The sequence below is a fragment of the Haemaphysalis longicornis genome, unplaced genomic scaffold (assembly GCF_048455015.1).
Source record: "Haemaphysalis longicornis isolate Haplotype H1 unplaced genomic scaffold, Haemaphysalis longicornis Haplotype H1 scaffold_8, whole genome shotgun sequence".
NCBI classification, from domain to species: Eukaryota; Metazoa; Arthropoda; class Arachnida; order Ixodida; family Ixodidae; genus Haemaphysalis; species Haemaphysalis longicornis.
In genome coordinates this window covers 140,883,948-140,909,127 of record NW_027526445.1, presented here as the reverse complement: position 1 = coordinate 140,909,127, position 25,180 = coordinate 140,883,948, and the positions used below count along the sequence as shown (strand labels likewise).

Below are 25,180 nucleotides of genomic sequence, written 5' to 3'. Positions count from 1 at the left end.
TTCGGGTCATTGGCTAGGAAACAATGCGAACTCCATGCGTCATGCCACGAAGGCAGACTTGTTTCTCGCTTGCTTTGCTTCCGTAGTAAGAAGTTTTGGGCCTACATTTCACGCACTCAGTGACGTTCTCTTGGAAAAGCCACCTGGCGTTGTAGCTGGGTCTGTTGTTGATTCCAAGAGATATGAAGCAACAACCTTGCGAGTACTTTGCGAGTAAAGGCCAATTGCATTGCAAAGGTTTTTTTTTCCCAAGCGAGGAATTTTTGTCGCATCAATTTGCAGCCATGACTTGACAAATGAAGTATATTTTCTCTGACGTGGCAGGGAAAATACATCAAATAAAGCAATTTTTTTTTTTTTGGTCTGGGTGTGTTGAAGATGTTATCAACCAACTGACTGATTTCGAATGCTCTTGTTCCTTTCAGGATGCCCGCGTACAACGACAACTCCATGTTTGCCATCTTCTTTGTCGTCTACACTCTTATCTGCCTGTACATATTCATGAACATCATTCTGGCCGTAATTTACTTCAACTACCGCGAGAATCTCAAGGTAAGCACTCGGGTCTCGTTACTGTCTAGACAGGAAATAAAATTCCCGCTTACTGTCGAAAGGGAATCAATCAGCCATGACAGCCAGTCAGTGCCTCTTGCAACGCGGTTTGTTGCTTTTGTCTGTATAAATCACAGGAGCTTTTAAGGCTTTATCTCGTTGTGTGCTAGACTGCTGCTGTGATTGCAGGCCACAGCTGCTACGCTTCTGGTAGGGCCAGACAATTTGGTACTCATCAAAGGTCCTCAGTTTGTCTCAATTTATCCAAGGCACTTTCTGGCTGTACTTTAAGTGCAGAGCACTTTAGGGGCTCGCCTTGTCGTCGCAGCTCGCTCGCTGGATGCAAATAGAGTCCCACAGCGTCCCACAAAGGCTTCAAAAGCCAACGGTTTAAATGGTCATAGCCGTTCGAAGCTCGTGAACTGCTGGCGCTTATCATACATCTTACCGTTGTTTAGTGCAAAGAAAACTTCAGGTACATTTGAGGCAAAATATGCGTAATTAACCAGCAGCACCCACGTTCATTGAGTTAGGAACGCCTGTTGGGTTGGTTTTTACGATAGTAAGCGAAAAAAAGTGGCAGTGCAACGCCGGCACGTCCGGGAGGAAAAGCAAGCAGAAAAGGAACAGGACTCTCCCGCTTGTGCAGTTTCAGGCAGGGGGCGCACTAGCACTGCGAAGGCGGGAAATTTGAATCGCATGGGGCGGTTGCAGTGAGCAGATAACGGCGCTACAGCCCGTTATGATGAATCACTGCTCTGCATTTCCTACAGCTTTCACATTGAGTGGAATGGCTTTAATTTTGTGTCTGTAAATCACAAGACCTTTAAAGGGACACTGAAGTGAATTTGTCAAGCTCCCGTTTTTGCTTGCACTGCGTAGACTGGCTCAAATTAGCACACTTTTCATCGTTTATCCGGTTGACAAATCGGTAATTATTTTACAAAGCACGAAAGAAGAAAAACTACCAGGCGCGGTTTGTGGCGGCCGCACCAACTAAGGCTGTGACGTTGAGAGGAGGGGCGCCGTGATTGGACGATGCCCAAGGTTAGCAATCACACAAGTTTCGGTTTCGGTTTCGGTTCTGTAAAACATAACCAATGGCGTTGTTGGATGGGCATTCTCAATATCTCAGTAATCATCGTACCGCGCTTCTGCCATGTTGGCTGTAAAATGCACAAGATAAGCCTCCCAGGACGGCTTGTAGTCGTAGCATTCACTAGCCGAGACCTACGCAGTGCATGAACGCCCTCCGCGTACCCGCAGACGCCCAAATGTCATGCGCTTTTCCCCCATATTTGGAGCTTGCCTCCCTCATGCCTGTATCGTAAAAAGCGTGTTCGCACCAGGCCAAGGGTCTGTTCATTCTGGCCTGTGCCCACTGCCTGCAAGCAGTCGGTGCTTATGGCAACAGCACGCCAACGAGAACTCGCTAGCGCGCCAGTGCCAGCCTGCGCGCGTTTTGTGAACTAGTTCGTGTAGCCATGAATGTTGCGGCCCAAAAAAAGGTGAACTCAATATAGAAAACATCGGCGGAAAACAAAAAAGTTAACTTACAAAAAAAAAAAAAAGCACGTACCCGCGGGGATTCGAACTCGTGACTTGCAAAACATTTGCGGTGATATACCTAGCGCCCCAGACCACTGAGCCACGGAGCTTGCTCAGTGAGCCACGGAGCTTGCTCAGACCACTGAGCTTGCTAATATAGGGTATATATTGTACAACCGGTTTACAGTTTTATTTAGTTTTGGCATTTCAAGCAGCTTAGGTGACTATTTGTTGTACTGCGATCGTGCAGTAAGCGTCGCCCGAGTTTCCACTGTAGCTCACGTCTAGCAATTGCATTTCGTAGACGGAAAAGCGTTCGCAGATGCGTAGTCGTGCTGCTGACCGCTGTGCTTGTTCGCCCAGCACGAAAAAGTGCTTCCCGCGCCTTAGTTTTACGCTGTACGGTAAAAATATCAGTTGATTTTATTTCCTTAGTACCTATATTGACTTCGCTGACTCTTCTCCCGCCTTAAAGAGGCCTTATATTTTCCTACTGGCGTACCAGTCAGCGAAGCGTCGCATGTGCGCTTGTGTGAAGCGACCTTGACTTGGAGCTAGATACAGTGTACAAACAAACCAAGTAAAGAAAGGCACATTCTTCCATTCACAAATGTGTCCTGGCTTCGTTTCGACTAAGCAAACGAATTGCGACCAAGCAATTTTTTTTTAACCTCCTTGATTGCGACGACCCGCCGGCGGCCGGCGGACGAAACGCTGGGCCGACTGACTCTGTCGGCCGGGGAGCCGTGCAGTAGCGCCGGTAGCGCAGCCGTGGCGCAGCCAATTACCAGCTCATCCCCTCCTGACGTCACACGAAAACGCCACAGAAAATGGGCGAGCGTAAAGAGAGGAGGACAGCATTTTCGAATTAGTTTTTCTACTAAATAAAATCGCGTAAACGCGCCTAGAGTGGTCGAAACATGGCCGGGGGACTCCGGACTACAATTTGCGCTAGTAATCCCGCAATGTTTACATATCACTTCAGTGTCCCTTTAATTCAGGTTTTAGCTCGATGTGTGCTAGACTGCCACTGTGATCGCAGGGCACAGCTACTACACTTCTGGTAGGGTTAGTAGCGATAAAAGTTCATGCCCAGACAATTTGGTACTCATCAAAGGTCCTCAATTTGTCTCGATTTATCCGAGGCACCGTATTTTGGCCCTGCATTGTCATTGCAGTTTTATATTTGTGGTTGTGAAAGCATCTGCTAACTTTAAAATTAAAGAACTTCTTTAAAAGGGACCCCGAATATGCGTCCAGTAGAGCTTATCAACTGGGAGTTTGAAGCTGAACTGTTGCGACCAGTCAGGTTAAATCAAGTTGGGCTTTGGGAAGTAATTTTTAATGAAGTTCAGACTTTGTATCTGCCAGCGTATATGGCAGTTCAAATTCTTTCTTGTGTGTGCTCTTTAATGGCATTTGAACATGCAATGAAATGGCATTGGACAGAGGTTTTAGATATGATATGACTGTACTATACGTCATTTTATTGTACATCAGAAATGGTCAAATTATCAGGGAAAAAAAAAAGGTTTGTATGATGTTCTCATCAAGAGAAAGTGTGATGCATGAAACATTGGTTTTAAAAAAACCAAGAGCCTATATCATTCTTTTGTTGTGCTCATTCGAGAAACTTGAGAGCCTGTTTTTGAGTTCTGCTATGTGATACTTTCTCTTTACTTTTCTTTAAATGTCGCGAACATAAAGTAAATCAGGGCATCAAAAAGGATGTTTTCTTTATTAAGTAACAGTGTTTATAAATCTTCACATATATTTCAGAAAAAAATATTAGATTTTCTGCAGGGTTTATGATCCACTCTTAGGTTGCATGCAGCTAATCTAACGTGGTTGCTCAGTAAATGGCATGTAACATTATGTGGTTTTCCTGTTCACACTGACACACCCCCATTCCCCCACCTTTTAGACATGTAAGCATTTCTGTGTACACTCAATAATAAAACTCGTCCGTCTGTCTGTCTGTCTGTAACGCTTCATGTGTCACATTTTTGCCATATGAGAAACTGCTGTTTTAATAACAAAACTGACATAATACATAGAGAGGAATTAGTTGGGTATAAATAAACGTTCGCGGTATTGAGATTCGAACCCGGGACTTCTCGTTGCAGGTCGAAGTTCAGAACATGGTAGCGGTCAAGCGGGACAATCTGTCCCGCGCGTTCGACCTTTTGAAGGTCCGCGACGGAGACACGTTTGTCATCACCTACAGCCGATTCGTGGCCCTGGTGGACATGATACCACCGGCGAGGAGTGAGGTGACCAAGAAGATCCTCTGGTACGTCCTCGACCAGAACGGGGACAACAAAGTGGGTGAGTGTCCGTTCGGCCGGTGTTGTTAGTATTGCGTAGTATGTGGTAGTACTGTGTTTTCACGTGTATAACCAACACCCTGCATGTAACATGCAGCTCCATGTTGTATCCAGAGAAAAGCAAAAAAATAATCTCGCCAAACAAATGACTGTGTAACAGGGGTTTATCCAGAATTTCAATTTTGGGGGGGGGGGGGTGTATAAATCCTTTGGTTCAGTACGAGTTAAAATAAGCATGATCTTGCAGTTGTTTCTTTCAACACCCGGCCGTAGTTTTCTTTTTCAACTTTATTTTTTCCCCAAGCAACATTTTGGGCACCTGTGCCAGAAATAGCAGCAGTTTCTCGAAAAGAGGATTTTTCATAGTTGAGTGTCTGCTGCTGTTACTTTCTTCATTTCTTTCTCTTTTTTTCCTTTTTCTTCTTTTCTTTTCCCTCTGTCTCTCCCTTTTTTCCTTTTTTTCCCCATCCTTGTGAGAAAATTGCGGGTCGCAGGCACAAAGTGAGTCCTGACCTAATTGCTGATGTAATTTTATCGAAATGACGTATCTCGCATCTCACCTCCAAGAGACAATATGTCTGAAGCAAACGGGGCTCTAATCACTTTCACGTTTTAAATATGTTGCACCAATTGCGAAATGCCGTCAGGAGATGCGTCTCAATGGGGCATTGTGTGTGCATGATACTGTAGGTTTTGTGAAACTGCTTTTTATCCAGAAAATGGGGCCTGCTAAGTGTTAAGAAGTGTGTAACAGCTTGTTTCCGTGCCGTGATTACTGGGGCGTCAATCATTTGAAGGATCGTAGATAATTTTATCTTTGGCGTGCCACTCACCTGCTTTGTCAAGGGCTTTGCATTGTCTCTTTGGTTATCTCGTTATCAGTGGCTGGGCGATCCCTGTCCAGGCACCTCGCTAGATTAACACCGGAGATAAGGACAGATAACCTCCCTTGAGCCAGTTTGTCCACAATCACAGCAACTAAGGTGTGCGAGCTTGGGGTCGCGTTTTATCACAGTGAGGTGTTTTGTATACATGCACAAACGGGCAGACAGAGACAGTCAGACAGGAAAGCCAGCAGTCTAGAACACCTAGTAGAGCATAGGGAAAGTTATTTGACTTTTTTCTGTTATTTTTCTATTTTTTCTGTGTTAGGAAAGGAAAGAAGCGGAGAAAAACACGTTCCTCGTGTGGGACTCGAACCTTCAACCTTCTCATTACATTCTTTATTGTCTACCATGGTGTCCATGTTGTTCCAGCTTGGCTCAGGGGCAGTGCCTAAGTGTACAGTACACTTAGGGGCTACACCCTGAAATATGCACATCTCTTTTTTTAATTCGGTTTTGAATTGAACAACAAAAATGCTGTCCTGGCGGAAATAATTTAATCTGGCTATTTCCCCAAGCTCTCAGGACTTTTTGACTCAATGGGCTAAGCCGCATATAAGTTTAAAAAAACTGGGGGTGTGCGAATATTCGAAAATTTTGAATATTACTTGAATATTAAATGTTATATTTGTATTTGCTTTGAAAACTGCGTATTTGAAACATTTCAAATAATTGAAAAGGTTCGATGAAGTGGCTATTATCGAATATTTGGATTGTTTAGTTTAATTATTCAATTCGATATTCAAAGCTAGATATTCGTATTAGATTCGTATTCGAAAAATTCTGTATTCACACACCGCTACAAAAAACATATCTTATTTCTTTCGTAAACGCAATGGAAATAGGAAAGCCTTATGACTTATAGCAAATGACTTATAACAGATGTGGTCAGTTTTGTTAGTGCAGAAGGCTGCTATTTTTTCAAAACTGCTTGGTATGTGAGGAATTGAGGTAACCCACGTGCAGTTGGAAACAAGTGAAGCGCAAACACAAAATATGAAGTTGAATCTGCATATTTTAAAATCTATTTTCATTCACGTGGAACAACAGAATGAATAGCTAGGTTATTAGGTACGAACTTGATTTTCCCTATGCTGTTGCAACGTTCTACACCCATCGTTCTACACTCTACAATGTTCTACAATGTTCTACACTCTTGAAATTTATCTCTTATTCGTGTCATTTTCAGTGCCGCTTTCTTATTTTAGTGAAGTGGAGGAAATTTTCAACATTTCTTTAGTGGCACCGACTCTTTATGGTGAAAGCGTACTTGCCAGAAATTGGGATGCCTTCCCTCGTATGTCCACCTGTGCGTTCATTTTGATCTTAAATGTGGAGGAAAGTCATTATCCTCATGACTTTGATCGTGATACTACTCGTAAACAAAGTTATGACCCTCATGATGAGGTGACAGTTCCCTCCTTGCACCCCCACCTCTATTATACACATGCACATACACACAAAAGAATGGCATTCCTTGCTTGCCAAAACACATGTTCTAGTGATCCGACAAACCAACTTCTCAGTTGCAATGTTCATCTAATGTGTTGATGCAAAAGAAAAACTTTGCATTTTCTAGTCTTCTTGAATGTTCATCTAATGTGTTAATGCAAAAGAAAAAACTTTGCATTTTCTAGTCTTCTTGAATCTTCACGAAAGAGGGTTTCTATCTGCGCAGACCTCCCAGACTTCATGTACCTGGCCGACCTTCTCAACGTGAAGATTGTCGAAACGGAAGAGACCCAGAACTGCTTCGAGAAGTGCATGCCGCGCTTCTACAACAGCTATGCATCCCAGATGATTCGCACCATGACGGCACACGTGTAAGTCGCGGTTTGAGGCCTTGCCATATCCGCTTTGTCGCTATCTAAAGTGATCTTAACGTAGGAAACTGCGTCCTCCGAGGTCAGGAAACAGCTGTAGTGTGCTACCGTATTTGCACGATTCTAACGCGCACCTTCTTTTTTTGCTAAAAGTAACCGTAAAATTTTTTGTGTGCGTTATAATCATGCTTAAAGCCAAAACCAGCTTTCAGCAGCATTTTCATGTACTCGGATGCCTCCAAAAGTACACTTCAATCCAGTGTAAACAAATTTTTTTTCGAAATTGCGTATGTAAACTTTTCTGCATGTTACGGTTGGGTGCGTGTCAGAATCGCGCAAATACGGTAAATCCTCTTTCTAATACGTATACCACATATCGTGCTGCATGCAACCAAGATTGATGGCATTGCATGCACACTATGAAAAATGAAAAAATATATGCTTAGAAATATACTAAAAGCAAAGTAAGGTGCCTATCTAGAATGTACAGTCGTGTACAAATCTGCCTGGCCCTCCAGAAGTTCAGTGTTAGATGCCTGTTTCTCTTTAAAGATCACAGTTAGTACATTTGTATGGCATTCGTGGCTCTTAAGACAGAGATGGTAACTAACGGTTTCTGTTTCTCGTATACTTCAAGACTGCATGCTAGTGCACGCAAGTGCATGTGGTTAGCCAGAAAGTCTTTAGATACACATATCTGCTTCTCTTTTCTTCACACCAGCAGCTGCACTATTGAGTGCTGGGGACGGGTAAGGACCCCTTTGATCTACTCTTGTTCTTTTTGCTTTAGAGAAGAATCTCTATTGCTTCGATGAATCGCAAGCCTTGTTCTGATTTTTTTTTTTTTTTTCAGTGTTGCTCAAGCTTTGTACAGGTATATAATTATTTGAGGCCTGCATTCTTACCTTGCAAAGCTTGCTAAAAAGCTCCCCTTGACACCCCCACACCACCCCTAAAAGAAAAAATTGTTTGTGGTTAAGAGTGGAAAGACGTGTCATCGGCGCCTTAGCAAGCCGTCATCTTTCTTCTGAAGTCTTCAGAAATGCCCCATACCTGTAATAATATTTCCCTTGGCACAATGTGCCTGTGGTTCAGTCTGACAAAGCTCTTCGAACAGTGAAATCCGAACTGGGTAGCTTTCATAACAAGGCTGCAATGTATGGTGTAGACAGCTTCTGTTTCGAGTTTTGTCTTCATAACAGCATCATCATTCATTTATGAAAATTCATTATAAATGAAAATAATAGGGGTCCTTTTAGCTGATTTTGTTTGCATTCAGAAGCTAGAAACCAACTTATCTATGAGTGGCCTCAGCAACTCTCCATGATAGACAATCGTGAGCATTGGTCATGAAATAGGGAAATGTAGAGAAGTTCTACTAAAGAAGGGGACGTGTTGCTGGTGTCTTCTGCTGAATGATCAAAAAATGATCGACCATGGGTTCTATTCTATTCCCTATTTGGCGCCATCTTAATAGCCCCATCAAATCATGAGCGTAGTTGTTTGACATCTTTTTCGTTTTCAGACACAGCTATTTGTGAGGGCTTCATTCATTGACACGGACAGTTGTCGCAGAACTCTGTAGGAGAGATTTTAGTGATCTTTCTTGAGAGCTCTAGGAGTAGTGTGAGCCTGCTTGTGCTTGGCTTAGGATGGGAGATAGATGGGGCCAAATTTTGTTGTCGTAGAGTAAACCACTATTGCTCAAGTTAATCGCCTTAAAGAATTCCAGGAGCAAAGGCTTGTCCGGCAAAACAAGTTTGCATGAAGGTCTGTAGAGAAGGCTTCGTAATGGTGGGTTGGGGCTTAGACTTGCATGAAAAAAAAAAAAAAAAAAGCATGGGCCTCCTATCACTGTGTTTACCTTGAAAAGAAGGCAGAAATGTGTCTCATTGACGTACAGGTTCAGTTAAGTGCTTGGCGTACAAAAGGGGTTGAGGAATATGTGTAGCTTGAAAACAAGTAAATGTAGCAGGTTGGAACTGCCATTGACGGTGGCACATTTTTAGTTTCAGAAAGGTGGAGCCCATCTGGGAACACAAATGGGCAAGACGGTAAAGTCGATTAATAGTGCTGGCAGTTAAGTCGACTAACGAACTAGGTCGATTAGTGCACGCGCTTAGAACAGTGGCTTGTGCTTCAGAGAAGTGGCTGATCCCAGTTTAGCCTGCAACGTAGAAGAAATGGAATTTACTGTAGTGTAGGGGGCAGACCATGGCTTGGAAGCTTGCATGTTTTAATTCTCCTCGTGATTCTTTCTTATCAACATTTATGGGAATTTGGCTTTTTGAGGATTATACAATGATGTGGGCATCATGGTGACCACAATATCATTAGGGTCATGTGATTACCACATCATTAGAACTGCAAGTGTAGAAGCCTCCTCTCTCTCTCTCTCTCTCTCTTAAGGTAGTTGCTCATGCTGCTTGCATTGTAAGCGCTTAGTGACTTGTGCCCAAAGCAAATGCATGCTAGCTGGGGATACTGAGCATGGCATATATGGCTTCATGACACTTAAAAACACATATATTTGAAGACACAACTGTTTGTGAAATATCTAAGGTGTTGAAATGTACCCGTGTTAACAATTTTGCAGTCAATCTCGAGCTTGTGCGTCTTACAGGATTTAAAAATGAATTTAAGACTGCTTAGACGTAACTTGTTAGCGTTAGTTTGAATCAGTGGAACGATTCTCCCTTTCCCGCATTTTTTTATGGCAGCTATACCAGCATATTCTTGAATACTATCGTAATCTCTCTATCACTGCAACTCATGGCATGCTATTGCAAGTTCTTCTGAAGCCGACAGCATGCCTAATGAAGTGAGATGCCTTCACACCAAAAATAGAAACATCCTAAAGGCGTAGTGTTTGTGGGAATGTCGCACATTGTTTGCCCGCAGCAGTGCCAGGATCTTGCCTCAGGGATGCATTTATTTACTATTTTGTTTGCTCCGAACAGTTTTTTCAGGTACCTGTTCGACCTGCTCATCCTGGTGAATGCCATCGTCATTGGCCTGGACGTCAATGAGGCTGAGTGGTTCTTCTTGACAGTCTTCACCCTCGAGATCCTGCTCAAGATATACACCTTCGGCTTTGTCAGGTTCATCAAGCAGGCGTGGAATGTGTAAGCAGCTGCTCTGAATGCACTAACTCAGAACTTTCTAACTGCGCTTTGTGCGTACTTTGTCACTTACCTCCGTTCTCTCCTTTTCAGTTTTGACGTTGTCATTATTGGCTCTGCGGTCATCGGAACGCTGTACGAAGTGGCTATCGGAGCATCACGTAAGCTAGTCAATTACCTCCAGGGCTGGTGTCGTAGCTGATCCATTCCATGTTCAGTTGGGGGTTAACTAAGGATTACTAATCACCTAATTGTAGTACTACTAGTTCATTCATCTGGTATCGTTGATGAAGGATTGTAGTCCTAAGATTTTAGTGGTTAATAAAGTATCCCTAAATCATTAAGGTGTCTTTATTATTTTAATTTCCTCCTTTCTTTCTTTCTTTCTTTTTTGCGTAGATATCGGTGAATTTGCTTCACATCAAATAGCTTCGTCTAATGGAAGTAACAAACATTGACCAGTTGCCTCCATTTTTTTATTTTAACAATAAAAATGTTCTGCCTGCCAGAGGGGAGATAAGGTTTGTCTCTGTGCAATCACCCATCTGCCACAGTTCTATGGGAGAGGAAAATGCACAGTGCAATAATAAATTCTTATCCGTAATGCCGTCGGCTGCAGTATAAGCATACTTTTCCTAGAAATTTAGCTGCCAGGTAATCGCTTTTTAATTAACTACACTTTATGTTGTTAGTTTAACATCTCAATAGCTATGGTGCAAGGCCTGCATGTGGCATTTTAGACGTTCAGTAAGAACTCTGTTGGAACTTCAGATAGGTTTCTCTCTCGCTTATGTGCAGGTTTATGTTTGTACGATTAAAAAAAATAAATGTAGGAACGAAAAAAAATTCGAGAGGAGTTGTTTCAGGCGGCACTTAAAGACGCCTGCTGTGGCAAGTCAATCAAAAGTGGTATTCGTAACACAACACATTTTATTCCCCCCCCCCCCCTTTTTTTTTTTTTTGTTCACAGACAATAATAGAACTCTGACCCTCGACATTCTTCTGGTGCTGCGAGTCCTTCGATTGGTCAAGTTAATCCGCAACTTCAAGAAGTAAGTGGTGTTGACGTTGTATCGGGCAACTTTTGTTATTTTAGTTTGCTCCACAATTTCTAAACTGTGATAAAGCAGCCTTGTCCTCTTATCGTAAAGGCATTGGTGCAACTGTCGGATTTCCCTTGCTTAATAAGTGTGCTGAAAAGAAATGTTTTCTGTTAGAGTCTGCAACTTACTTTTACTACTTTTTTTACTGTTCAAAGCAGTTTTTTTTCTTTCTGTCAACTTGTTGTTAACCTGATTTGACCTAGGTTTCAGAAATTAACACTGAAATTTGAAGAGTGTTAAATTTCACGAGGCAGGAAAACTTATTCTCCTCGGGTGAAAATGACGAGTTAAGTCATTTTTGCAATGGCAGTAGTTCGACAATTCACAGCTATACCTTGGTGCTTCCTTTTTGTTTAGGATTCTCTAAAAGCCAGGAAAATTACTGCCAAGATCTTCCCATACCCTACAAAACATGGGAAAGAGTTTTATCAACCAGAGGACATTGTAGAAAACAGCTGATTGCAAAAAAACTCGTTTGCTGCAAACTGTATTTCTCTATGTTATGGCTAAACCGAGCTCTAAATATGTTAAAACACATCAGTGTAATGACGTTTGCTAAAAAAAGAAATTGCGACAAGCTTCAACGGATTTGACAGTGCAAATAATAAGGTGACCTAAATACTCCACTGCATTAAATTAAGTAAAAAAAAGTCTTTAGTTCGCTCGTTTTGCTTGCTCTGTACGAATCCAAGCTAAGTGAGTTATTTGTTACTTTCATAATTTCTTTTTCAGCCGCAAAAATACGTTGAAAAAACTAAGGAAACCTGCAACGAAAAGAATAGAAATGGCCCCAAATCATTAAGGTTAAGGGTTCAGCAATGGACCCAGATGTTTAAGGGCCCAGCTAATCACAAGGGAGGGTGCCAAGAAGTTCACGGGTTTACTAATTGATTTTAGTATGGCAGGCATGTCTCTATTTATTTGACGAAAAAGTGACAAATAGTTGGCATTTTTGTCAAGCGAGAACTAACTGTTCAAACAAAGGAAATTTCTAAACTCCTCCCCTAATTGAGACATGCTACTGTGTGGGCATGTGCGCATACCTCAACCACTTCATATTCCCTCAGGTTCCGCGGCATCATCAACACTATCACAAACCTTGGCCCATCGATCCTGACATTTGGCGGGGTGCTCTTTGTAAGTGTACTTCTGAATTGCTTATTTGCAATTGTTATGGCGGTCAGCTGGTGAATTCGTTTGATTATTACATTTCCTCGCACGGATATCTTACTGGTTTCTTTATGCCAAGCTGACCGTTATTGCTTGGGATTTCAAAAGTTTCTCAAGTGCCCTAGTGTATCCATCACAAAGCTGGCAAACCTCTGCATAATACAAGTGTGGAAAAACCTCATCACAGGAGATGCTGTCACAAGAGACACTCTGTCATAAGAGGCATTTCAAAATGGTTCAGTTGGTTTTCTGATGTTCTCCATGTTAGCAACATTGCATACAAGAGACATGGTTACAAGAGGCACTCTGCTACTAAGGGCAGCTTTTTGAGCTCCCTAGAGCAAATTCTTCACTATTTATAAGAGACATGATAGAAGAAGGGGCTTTTATGCAAGGTCCTGTGAAAAACCGCGTTGGATATGAGGCGTGGGCCTACATCCAAGAGACCACAGAAGCTACAGAATCTTTTGAGGAGTTTGTGTCTGCAGATGTGGACCTTGTGTGCTCCGAAGTATTTGCAGGTCGTGTGATCCTCGCACACGTGATCCTCGCAAAATAGGTAGTTGAATTTTAAAGTGTCATACATCTGTATGTGCGTTTAGACACAGGAATATGCGACGAAGTCACATCTGGCAGTATAGTGCATTCACAGCAAGCATTCTTTTTTTATTTTTGTGAAAGCATTAAATGGCCCTTTGAGCAGGAAAGCCATCATCTGGCGTCTGTAGCGCCGAAATGGCTCCCAAAATGGCCGACAATGCTAAGAGAATAGAAGTAAAGTACTTTGAGTAAAAAAAAACGAAAATTTGCTCCTAGACGGCAATCGAGCCTAGAACTCCATCATCATTATCACCAGCCTATCTACACCCACTGCAGGGCAAAGGCCTCTCCCATTAATCTCCAATTTCCCCGGTCCTGTGCTAACTGCGACCAATTGATCCCCGGAAACTTCATGATCTCATCTGCCCATCTAACTTTCTGCCACGCCCTGCAGCGCTTGCCTTCTCTAGGAATCCACTCTGTAACCCTTAATGACCAACGGCTATTTTGCCTTCGCATTACATGCCCTGCCGACGTCCATTTCTTCTTCTTAATTTCTACTAATATGTCTTTAACATCAGTTTGCTCCCTGACCCACTCCGCTCTCTTCTTGTCCCTTAATGTTACACCTATCATTTTCCGCTCCATTGCCTGCTGAGTCGTTCTCAATTTAAGTTGAACCCTCTTAGTGAGCCTCCAAGTTTCTACCCCGTAGGTGAGTACCGGTAAGATGCAGCTGTCGTACACTTTCTTCTTCAGCGACAATGGTAGGCTGCTATTCATTATCTGAGAATGCCTGCCATATGCACCCCACCCCATTCTGATCCTTCTAATTATCTCTGCCTCATGGTTGGGATCTGGGGTCACAACTTGGCCTAAGTAGATATATTCGCTTACCACTTCCACTGCCTCGCCACCTATCTCAAACTGCTGTGCTGTCCCGAGGTTATTGATCATTACTTTAGTTTTCTGCATATTAATTTTCAGGCCCATGGTTCTACTCTGTTCATCCAGTGCGGAAAGCATGCTTTGCAATTCGTCCCCCGAGTTACTTAGCAAGGCAACGTCATCAGCAAATCTGGGGTTACTGAGGTGTTCTCCATTAACCCTTACTCCGTAAGGGTTAATAATAGAACTCCATAATGCAAGTTCAACCCTCGATCCCCTACACCACTAGGGCTCTAACTGAAGGTAGACATAGTGAATGTTCGCAGCCTTTAATTTAGAGTTTTTTTTTTTTTTTTTTTTTTTTGTACAGCAAAGCTGTATATGTCTAGGTTCCGACATAACTGTGTCCATCTACAGAGCTGTATGGAATAAAAATTTTCACCCTCACAGCTAGTGTAAAATGATCTGTAGCTCTCAACCTAATGCAGCCGTCCAGGAAACAACCATACTGGAATTGGGCACTAAGGCTACTTTATTAACGCAAATGTTGATTACTCGTAATTAGTTCCCAGTGAAGTTGTAAATGTTGAAGAATTTCTGTCGGCTGTCAATGGATGGCCGTCTGCAGAGAGAGCCTGGTTACGGAAAATGCGCGTAGCTCTTGCTTTGTCGAAACTATGCCGAAACAAATTGTATGAAAATTGGCCACTGTGGCAGCTCTAACAGTGTACCGAGTTTCGTCTAGTTTTAACAATTACGTAGTTAACAACAGCGATGGTGTAAACATTACAGAATTCCCGTCTGCTACTAGTAGATGGCCATCTGCAGAGGAACTGTGGTTACGACAATAAATGGCTGTAACGCTTGTTTTATTGATGCTGTCCCAATATAAATTATGGAAATTAATTTGGAATTGACTCTAGGGAAGTTATGTGCATGTGTCTTTATTCTTTCAATGTAGTAAGTCATTATACAGAACTAAATACCATATTTTCGCACATATAACCTGCCCTTGCATATTACCCACACCCCCACTTTCGATCGACAAATAAAAAAAAAGATATCCCCGCATATTTTATACATAAGTGGATGGACCAGATCAACTGTTAACTAAGATTACACATTCATTTATGCAGAAAAACTTACCTAGCTGACTACGTAACTAGATGACTTGCCGCACCCATTTTTTTTTCAGGTTGGTATATTTTTGAGCTGTGTGTGCAAAGTAAGCACTGTCAGTTGTATAACAGTGGCTTAGTTGCTATTACTTCTGTAGGGGCATCACGGCCCCACGTGCATTGTGGTGTAGCTGCACCAAAGGAAATACCTCACATATAATCCGCTTCTATCTCTACTGCTTCACCCCTGAAATTTTCGAATCTTTGGTGTGGGTTATACGCACGAAGATACGGTATATGTGATATGCCAATACAGCTTCGCTGGTATTCCTTCTTCACAGTGGTGGAAGGAGTGTAAATTTTGTTCTTCCGCCCTTCCTTCCCTCTTTCTCCTCCTCCGTCGTTGTCCTGTGGTAGGCGGTGTACTACGTGTACGCCGTGATCGGCATGGAGCTGTTCCGGGACAAGATCAGCTTCTACGGGGGCCTCAACGAGACGGTGCCCTACTGCGGCAACCCCAAGCTGCGCACGTCGGCCTTCTACGCCACGGGCTACTGCAAGAACAACTTCAACTCCATCTTCAACTCCTTCGTGGTGCTCTTCGAGCTCATGGTCGTCAATCAGTGGCACAATATCCTTTGTCTGGCTGGCGCTGGCTGGCTTAGGGCACGCGGATTCGATCTCGGCCACGGCGGCTGCTTTTCAAATGGAGGCGAAAAGGGAAAACGCCTGCATGTTGAGGTCTTGGCACAGGCTAAAGGTCCCCAGGTGGTCAAGATTAATCCGGAGCCTTCCACTATGATGCACCTTGTAGCCCAGTTGTAGCTTCGTTGAGATAAACCCCGCAATTTGATCTAATCGGCTGTGGTAGGCTTGTGTGCACCCAGAGGGCAATGAGGGTGGCTCTTCTTTCTATATTGCTTAAGACACCCTGAGATAGTAACAGGAATCTTTTGATTCTGACTGTGTTGGAAAAATCTGTTGTCAGTAGGTGCATGCGTTTTGAGAACTTAATTTTTAAGGCAGAATCAGCAGCATATGTGGTTGCACGTTGCAGTGATAGTCTGCGAGACCTTCCAGATGAAGGTTTGGGGTTCCCAATTTGAATCAAATCTTGGAAGTTTGTTCCCTTAATGTTTGTCCTCACTTTTGACCGAGGGGTTCGTCCACGTCACCAGCAAGGCAGCCCGGCTCTATTTCCTGCTTTTCCATCTGTCCTGCGTAGTCATCGTGTTGAAGTGAGTCAGCTTCCTTTTTCTTGGCCTCATTTCGTGCATAGTTGGTTGTTGTCTAATCTCTAAGAGTAGCAGTGCTTTGCTTTCGTTAAAAAAATATATTACGGATGTCACTTTGAGAAGACGCGTGATCCACAGTGCTGTAGTTGCGAATCTGCAGTCCTCGAATTTTGGTGAAAAACTCTAGCATACTCACAGATAAGAACGAACATTGATGCTAATCAGAGAGTTGTTGACAAAAAAGTAAGTGCTTTGGACTGACTCTCTTGAATTCAGATCGCGAAGTTCAGCTTGGACGAGAAAAAACAGCAAAAAAGGCTGAATGCTTTTTCTGCTTTGTCTTTCATGGGAATTTCAGCGTTGTGCCAACAGAAATGTTGAAGGTTAGCAGATGCCGCAAATATTATGATTTTTGGGGTGTGCGTGTGGTAAGAGTCTTTTGTGGTTTCTCTGCTTTAAAGCATGGCCCAACAGTGTTTGAGAAACGCGCGTGGGCTACGCATTTTCTTTAGTATCACCCTCGAGGGCACCACTGGTATAGTTCTCAGGACACTATACAGGACTGAATTGTTGTCATGCCTGTGTAAGGCTTTACAGAACCCTTGGAAATTGACAGTTATGTCTCAGAAATGACTTTACATCATCTATGCATTTAAAAAATAGGCCGATCAGATCAATTATTCCTATATTGTAGTGTAGACATGCAGAAACATTTCTTCTTCTTTTCCACTTTTTTTTTTCCTTCGTCTTGGGCTGTCCAGCATTTTCACAGCGTTTGTGCTGGAAGCCTTCCTGCTGGAGTACACCCTGGATAAGACCAAGATTGAGAGCGCTGTGGAGACCAAGATCGGGGAGATGGGCCTCAAGTTTGGAAAGTGAGTTTGCCTCTGAGCATGTCTTAAGAAAAGTAAGGAAATGGAACCTTGAAGCAGTGTAGTTTCTAAGGGAATTCATTTACAGGCCCCTGAAAAACATCACATTGGCAGTGTGGGTCACTGATTAAAAATGTGCTGAAGATATTGTCACGTAGTCAGAGATAGCGCAGTGTTTCTGCAATAAACTTTATTAGTTCGACCTAGTGCTCCTGAATAAACTAACAAAAGAGCAGACTTCGAAGGCGCAATTATTGTTAAAGTGCAACCTTGACTAGAAACATCCAGTCAGGTGTAAAACATTGTTGATCAGGCTAGAATATTCTGATGAGTGATGGGGGCAGCCTCTTTCTATGAAGCGAGATAGCTTGGTGTGACTGGATGCCAGCAAGGCCAAGCAAATACTCTCCTCTGAGAATGAAATAAGGTAGCTATACATGGCCTGGTGTAGGCAGGAAAACGTAAACAAACCATTAATGGAATGTACTTTGCAGCAATACTTGAAAAATGGGATGTTCAAACAAAATGCAATTTTTGTATGTCTCCTGTTCGTCTCATGGGAATAAGACCTGCGCTTGCATTATTCAAACAGAGTTGCTTTAACTTAAATAGAACAACCGACTTTCAACTGGCAAGCGCTTTACATGACATCAGTTGTCCCTGTCTTGCATGCGTGATGCGACAGGCTCGTGCAGTGAAAGCACCCGTGCAGGTGCTAACAGCGCCAACACCCGGAGTATTCAAAAACATTCTGGCATCTTTGCCAAAAACGGCGCTGTGTTTAATGAACTGGCAGAATTCAAGCGACAGGTGTTACCAAGCCTCTAGCAAAGCTGGGAGAAGTTGCATTTGTTGCAATCTGTGGTCATGAAGCTGGGGGTACCTTTTTTAGGGCAGAAGTATTCCAGATGTAAAAAAAAAATGTAATGAGGCAGAGAACGGAAACATTCCGGTGGGTTTGCTTAGTGGATTAAATCACTGTTTTGGGCTGTGGCGTGTATTATCGGAGGGAGCGCTCACAAAACAGGGACGAAAGTAGAAAGAACATAGACGACACGGCGCTACTTTCTTTCTTCCTTTCTTTCTTTCTTTCGCTATGTTCTTTCTACTTTCGTCCCTGTTTTTGAGCGCTTCCACCTTCAAGATGAACAGCTACCAACTAGCCCAATTGTCCGTTCTACTGCAGTACATTATCAGAGGGCACTTCTGGTTTCCATGGGTCAGCGGTGGGCCACTGATTCGCAGGGCTGTTTGTCGCTCTGAATAAGGTGCCAGATTGTGGCACCAAAGCACATTCGTCCATTGTCCTCTCAGTCCCCAGTTGAGTGCCTCGTGCCAGCCCTGGACCTTTTGTTGCATGTGCAATTGGCCCACACACTTGGTTCATCATTAGGATCAGCCTGTTCTGACAACCCGGGCCAGTGCGAGGGCACACATTAAAATTTGTTTTAGGTGCATTTTAATTCTCCACTTCAGCCCCATTGTCAAATGGGGCTTAATAAAGGCCTGTTGCTATGCTGGGGGGGGCCTTTTTTTTTTTTTTTTTCTCCCCCCCAGGGTTTTAACTTCAAAGGTTTGATCAGAAAGCCTTACTTTCTTCGGATCGAGCCCTGTACACCCTTCCTTTACCTTGCCAACTAAGCACAGTGAAACGCAAAGAGGTGCTGTGTATGTTGGATACAAGATGAGTGAAACAGGTCGCACCGGTTTCGGCAGCCAGAGAGTCTCACTCTTTAACGGAGGACCAAACTGGTTTGTTTTTCTTGTTGCCATCCTCATCTCTAAATCCTTGTGCATTTAGAGTGCACTGCCATCTAGTGTGGCAGCACTATCTTCTAGCTGGAGCTCTCAAATCACTGGACAGTGAGCGCTGATCAATGACTGCATGAAATACCAGTGTGTGCTGTCTTGATTCCACCTCAGGGAAACTTCAATTCCCATGATGCCCGGCAGTGTACTTTTGTTTTGTAAACAGTGTGGCACCTAGCATTGTATTCTGGATCGTTCAGGGGGGCGCACTGCACGTAAAGCAATGTGAAACATACCGAACGAGTGTTATGTACGAAAAAAAATGGGTGCAAGCATCGATTTACAAAATGTTTACATAAAAATCACTCATGTAAAAAAAAGGTAGCATGTAGGATTTCAGAGGCTCGAACCCAAACTGTTAGAGTTCGAACCAGAGAATCTACATCGATGCTGCAATGTTCAAACGCGTGCTCTTTTTGGAAGTTGGTAAAAAGAGTGTCACCAGTGTTTGATATGATCCAGTAGGTGGCACTAGGCCTTTCCGTTCTGCGTCATTTATGAAAAAGAATTACACCGCTCAATATCATGCCCTGCCGGCTTAGTAAGCCCCACAGCCAACCAGGCTTCTGTGGGTCACCCTAGCAGTCGAGTTGTGAACATGGGGGCATCACCTTATGACAGAATTGTGGGAAAAGCTGTCGTGCAGCGCCTCTGTCATCCACTCTTTCCGCTGTTTGCTGTGAATGATCCCTCATCGTTCATGGACTGCTGTTAATTATTGGCTCCCCCTGCGTTTGTTGCAGGAAGCCCCGCAAGAAGGCCTCCAACGACGACAGCAACGACAAGGTGCAGTTTCCCTCGATGCAAGTCGACTCGGACCACAACGCCCTGGAGGACAGCCTGGAGAAGTCCGACAGTGCACGGAACCCCAACATCCCGGACATGTCCGACAGCGTCAGCAGCAGGTTCCACATCATGAAGAGTGAGTGACCCCCCTCTTCAGCAGCAATTCCTTATCATCGTAGTATAATCATCATCATCATAATAATAATAATAATAATAATAATCATCTGAACACCTCTCCTACTTTCGTTCCTGTCTTTCGATGCCCTCTGGCTTCATCCCTCCATCGTGTTACTGGTCTTCATTTATTCCTAGCGCCGTTTCATGTTAGCCATTTGTTACCCTTTACCTCAGTGGTCCACCAAAACGTCTTTTTTACCTTTTTTGATGAGCATTTGGTCAGCGATCACACGTTTTTAACTGTAAATCTTCGACCCGGCCAGATGAGATTTCGTCAAACCTTAGATGTCACGTTTTCTAACTATGGTCCACTGGTTGTCATCTATCCGCATTACGTGTGGTTGGGCACAGTTGCACGAAATTTATCTTATAAAGGCATTTGCTGCGTTAGACGTTGTATACAGTATGTGCCTCGTTACAACTGACCATGATATGGATCATGATTTCAGTCTGCAGTTAAACAGGTACGAACAATCCAAATACTGTTACTGCAGACTTTTTCGGAATCATGGATGGCGTCTGTTATAACCAGAGTTCAGACTTTGCAGCAGTAAAAACAAAACAAAAGCAATCAAAGTACGCCGTTCATTTTTTGAGATTCAGTTACAACTGAAACAGGTTGGTATTTAAGGCCCATAAACATTTATTAAGATGACATTGGTTTTTCAGCGGTTCCATCCCCAAGACGCTATGAAGCACAACGCGTAATCACATGCATGTGTCTTGCTACATTTGCTGTGCTCCTGTTGCATGGCACCCTCTACATCTTTTCACTCGCTCATGCTATTACATTACTAATCTTTCACTTCTTCAACCTCCACTTGCGTTTCCGCCATCTCCACGTGAATATAAGCGAAGTGCAAGTACAGGTCTTCTTGCTATGCTGGGAGACCCGGCCCTGTATACTGTATGAGGGCTTAGATTCTTTTGTTTTAACCATGGTAACTTTCATAGATAAATGTCTGGTCTGTTGCACTAACATTGTTAAATTTTAAAATCTATCACACGAGTGCACAGACATCACACTTGCAGATGCTGCAAGTGTATGAACGCATGCACTTAACAGTCCTAGTTCTTGGCAAGCAGAAGTTTCACTTCTACTAATTCACAATTATTTTTAGTCTGTTGAAAATTGCTTTTGTTCACTGCACGTGTATGAAATGAAAAGTGTACACTTCGAAAGTCCACTGTAGAGGTGCAAAGATAGACTTAATAACCCTTTTCTAGTCTCTCATATCCGAATGTATGTTGTAACATAATCTGCATTAAAGGAGGTTCTGGTATGCTGTATCTGAAAATCTGTTGTAAGCAGAGCTGTTGTAACGAAGTTACACTGTACTACAGAATTTCTGCAGTGCCCTCAAAGGGGAAAGAAAGGAACCTGGTCTATATCAAACAGCCAACTTTTATCAGTAGGTTAAGTGAACTGTGAAAACTCTGCTACACAAGTTTGCTTTATTGGAAAAGTGTTGATACTGGGTTAACATACATACAAAGTTAAGCAATAACTGCATTTAATTAAGTGTCTTTGCTAGCACCAAATGTCCCCCTATCAGGGCTAAACAGTATGCAACGAGCAGTTTAAGATAACAGTGGAACATGCTATGTTATTGTGACAAGTGGGCAGAACTTTTATTAAAGCAGGAAAGACCTACAAGCCAGGGCTGTATGTGAAAGCATACATGCATTAAGAGGTTTATTGGCTATCGGCTTGTTTTGGGTACAATATTATTTCTTTTTTATTTCTTTAGGTTGAGTAATTGTATTTGATTCACTTATCGCTGAGTATGGCACTCCTGTTGTCTAGCCTCAGCCAGTTTACTATAAACTGGTTTTGTTGTAAAGCACTTGCAGTGTGTTACATTGCTTAAATGATGTCCCAACCACGTCCTGGTTGGGACATTTTATAACTACACTCAAGTTTGGTTGTTCAGTACCCGCCAGTGACGATTGTCTTTATAGAGGCAAAAGACAGATTTCCGCATGGTGGAGTGTTTGGTGCTTTGTGAGCTGCCGAAACTATAAATCAATCCAACAGACCGCATCCAAAACCAGGTGTTTTTCAGGAGTCCAAACTGCAAGTGTGTCCTGCTCTTGCGTCAGAGCTGCCAACTATGACATTTTCACCATTACAACTACTCTAACCTTTAAAGGAGCACTGACACGAAAATTTTATGTTACACTTTTATTGCTTTTATCGATGCTTAATGGTCTCGCGAACCTGAAACAGCACTTCAAATACTTCAGCGCGCGATAGTTAATTACATTTAACGGCCTGAAAATCGTTTGTTTCAAATTCCCGCGCTTTCATCCCGAACGGCGCAAATGACAGCCTCCCGGTTTGACCTCACCGCTTTGTGCGGACGTCACCGGCGCCCGCTTGAGAGGGTGTTGCGCCCGCTCGCCGCTCGTGGGGCCGCGCACGTGAAGTGACGTCACGAGTTTTTGGCGAGCGCTGTCGCGTCACTTCTTTTTCCTCTCCTGGAGTGATGTCACGCTGATGTCCATTTGCTGAGTGCCGCTCCGCGCGCTGCTCCGTCGGCGCGATAAATGCGATCCAATTGAACTATGTTCTTCGCATCGCAGGCCGCTCATATTTCAGCCAGGGTATTCTGTTGAGTGAAGGAAGCGAACTGTGCAATTATATTAACGCCGAAAATTGGTGTCAGTGCTCCTTTAAGGGGGGCACTTACTAAGTCTTTGAGACCGAAAAATTCCGCAAAAAAGCCTTTTTTTAGGTGTCACTTTTCTCTTGATTTGCGCAGCTTTCCCTCCGAAAATTCCGTACTTGGAACAGTACCAGGTACTTTTAAGAGCCAAAGGAGGCCAGATCTCAACAAAAAATTAACAATTTTTTTTCCATAATTCCCCACTTCGTCATGCAGTGTATTGCGGTGATAGGAAATTCTCGAGCGGTACATCCCAGCATGTAGTGCAGCTAGAAAGATAATTTCTTTTGCACTGTCAAGCGGAATGTTTGAACCATGCAATATGAGAAGCAGATTTTACACATTGTGTTTCTGTAGTTGTTTAATTAGCATTATTTTAATTGGTTAGCAGCAGTAGTTCAAGCCTAGAATATAGAATTGATGTAAATGTGTATGTGACTGCAAAACAAAAAATGCTTCCCACATTTCATTCTCCACAACTTCTGCTATCTATTCATGCCTTACTGGTAATCTTTTGCTGAATATTTTTTTCCTATTGTTATCAAGAACAATCAAGGGAAATTTTTAATTAACTTGGAAACTAGCTACCTAACATAAAAACTAATGAGATATTTGAAATCAGCTAAAAAAACTGAAAAAGCCCATGAGGTTTCGACAAAATTGGTCAGAAAGCAAAAAAAAAAGTGTGGTTTATTTCTATATCATAGGGATAGGTAAAACACAAAAGTGAAATGTGCAGCGAAATCTGCAGCTGAGCATGATTTGCGGGTCGGCAGCTGTCTTGTGGGTGTGCTTGGCGAGCGATGTCCTGCTGGCGGGTCGCTTCGGCAGAGGTGTACTGGTGTCATTTTCGTGACGGATATCACGTCAGCAAAATCTTGGGGTATCATGGCGTAAAACACTTTCGTGTTAAAATATAAAACACGAAAAAGAACAACCCTAAATATAACGTACTTTTTAGTACTGAAGGTTGCTTCCCCGCAAGAAGACCCTGTGTGCAGGGGTGCACCCTTTACAGGCCGCTTGCTTCGTTGTACTGGTGTCACTTCCATGACGGATATGACGTCACCGAAATCTTCGTGTATCTGAGAATAAAACACTTTCACGTTACTACAAAATTTCTAAGACTAGTGTACCAACTTAAATGCAAGAGCAAATGCATTGGTGAACCAGAAGTATGATGAAATTTGATCGAAGCACCACTTTAAAACAGCGGCCTAAGGCTTTTGTGGCATCCCCGAAATATTGCACTAACATGAATAGGAAACAAATGAAAAGCAGGCTCTTGTTGTCATCTACATGCTCACTTTGAGGAAACACACTATGTGCGAATGCCATTTTTCTCACAGCAGAATGCCCCTACTCTTTGCAGAGCGGCGGGTCGAAGACATCCTGGTGATGATGTTTGAAGACGAACTCGAGGAGTTGGAGATCATGGCCATGGCAGCAGCGAATGTATCGTGCACGTGTCCGTGCACGTGCGGCAATAAGCAGGCGACCACTTAACTGTCTTTCGCTCAGCTTAGCGCGATGGGGACAGTGTTTTACACGACTGTTTGCGTTTTTGTACCTCGAGGATGACTCCCGACTTCCTAGTTTGTCTCCGTAGCATTCAATGCCATTTAAAAATACCAGCCCTCAGTGCGGCAGAGGCAGCTTTCAAGCTGATGAGTGCTGTAGCAGCCATGACACATTCCGACTACAATCAAATTTTAGTGTAAGTTATACAGCCTAGTTTTGGAACAATCAAATATATACCATGTGATAGACCAACGACGTTCGAATTTTTATACTCCGCGTTATGTGTATTCATAATGAATGCGTGCTTCTATTGCTTGAAATGTTCTACAACCGCGTTCGCTCGGCGTTCGCTCGGCAGCGATAGCTTGAAGTTCGGTTTCCCCCGAATCTGGAACGACGTAATTCTTTGATAGACGGCCGTACCTTAGGTGCCTTTCCTATTTACAAGTGAGACACCGGATGCCTTGTATACACGTATTTTCATTCCATTTTGATTCCTTGCGTTTAATCAAATTGTGCGTGCGGCGTAATACAACCTGTACATATTTACCTATACAACGACCCAGGAAAGGGAATAGATGTATCGCGGCGCACGGCCCTCTGGAGCTATTTGGCCGCACTGGTACAGCTAGAGTGATTGACGCCGATTGTCGCGAGTAGCGTATATTTAATAGTTGAGTGCATGCTACTGTATTTAAATAAACTTTACACTGTTGATGGATTCCTCTACACTGTTGTCTTGGTTGCTTTCTTGCACACGACTACAGGATTAATGTTTGAAAAGCTGTTTTTAAATTCGCCTTATTTTTGTCTTGTTTTTCTGTTATTTTTAATGTGAGTTGATCATTTGTGGAATCATGAGGAAAGTAAAGGGACAGATTAGGCATTCATTCCATTCCATTGGATTCCAATTGGTTGAGATAAAAGGAGCTGCAGTAATGCTTAAACTACCTTTTTTGGCATGACATTTAAGGGCCTGTGAAAAACTACTTTTTAAGGAAACAAAATAAATTTTAAGAATTTGAGGTGACATCGA

At 43.0% G+C, this 25,180-nt stretch overlaps 1 protein-coding gene across 3 annotated transcripts in view; it reads left to right on the top strand.

The window, feature by feature from the left end:
- LOC144149907 (uncharacterized) overlaps nt 1–24,873 on the top strand; it is a 43,646-nt gene extending 18,773 nt beyond the window's left edge. For all 3 annotated transcript variants that reach the window (XM_077681633.1, XM_077681634.1, XM_077681632.1), the window contains exons 8-19: nt 426–552; nt 4,227–4,428; nt 6,990–7,134; nt 10,095–10,259; nt 10,350–10,417; nt 11,227–11,308; nt 12,427–12,496; nt 15,493–15,706; nt 16,223–16,313; nt 17,072–17,185; nt 19,735–19,913; nt 23,996–24,873. In XM_077681633.1, coding sequence (XP_077537759.1) covers nt 426–552; nt 4,227–4,428; nt 6,990–7,134; nt 10,095–10,259; nt 10,350–10,417; nt 11,227–11,308; nt 12,427–12,496; nt 15,493–15,706; nt 16,223–16,313; nt 17,072–17,185; nt 19,735–19,913; nt 23,996–24,129 — 1,591 coding nt within the window. In that variant the 3' untranslated portion in view covers nt 24,130–24,873. The remainder of the gene's footprint in view (nt 1–425; nt 553–4,226; nt 4,429–6,989; nt 7,135–10,094; nt 10,260–10,349; nt 10,418–11,226; nt 11,309–12,426; nt 12,497–15,492; nt 15,707–16,222; nt 16,314–17,071; nt 17,186–19,734; nt 19,914–23,995) is intronic.
- Nucleotides 24,874–25,180: the final 307 nt, after the last annotated feature.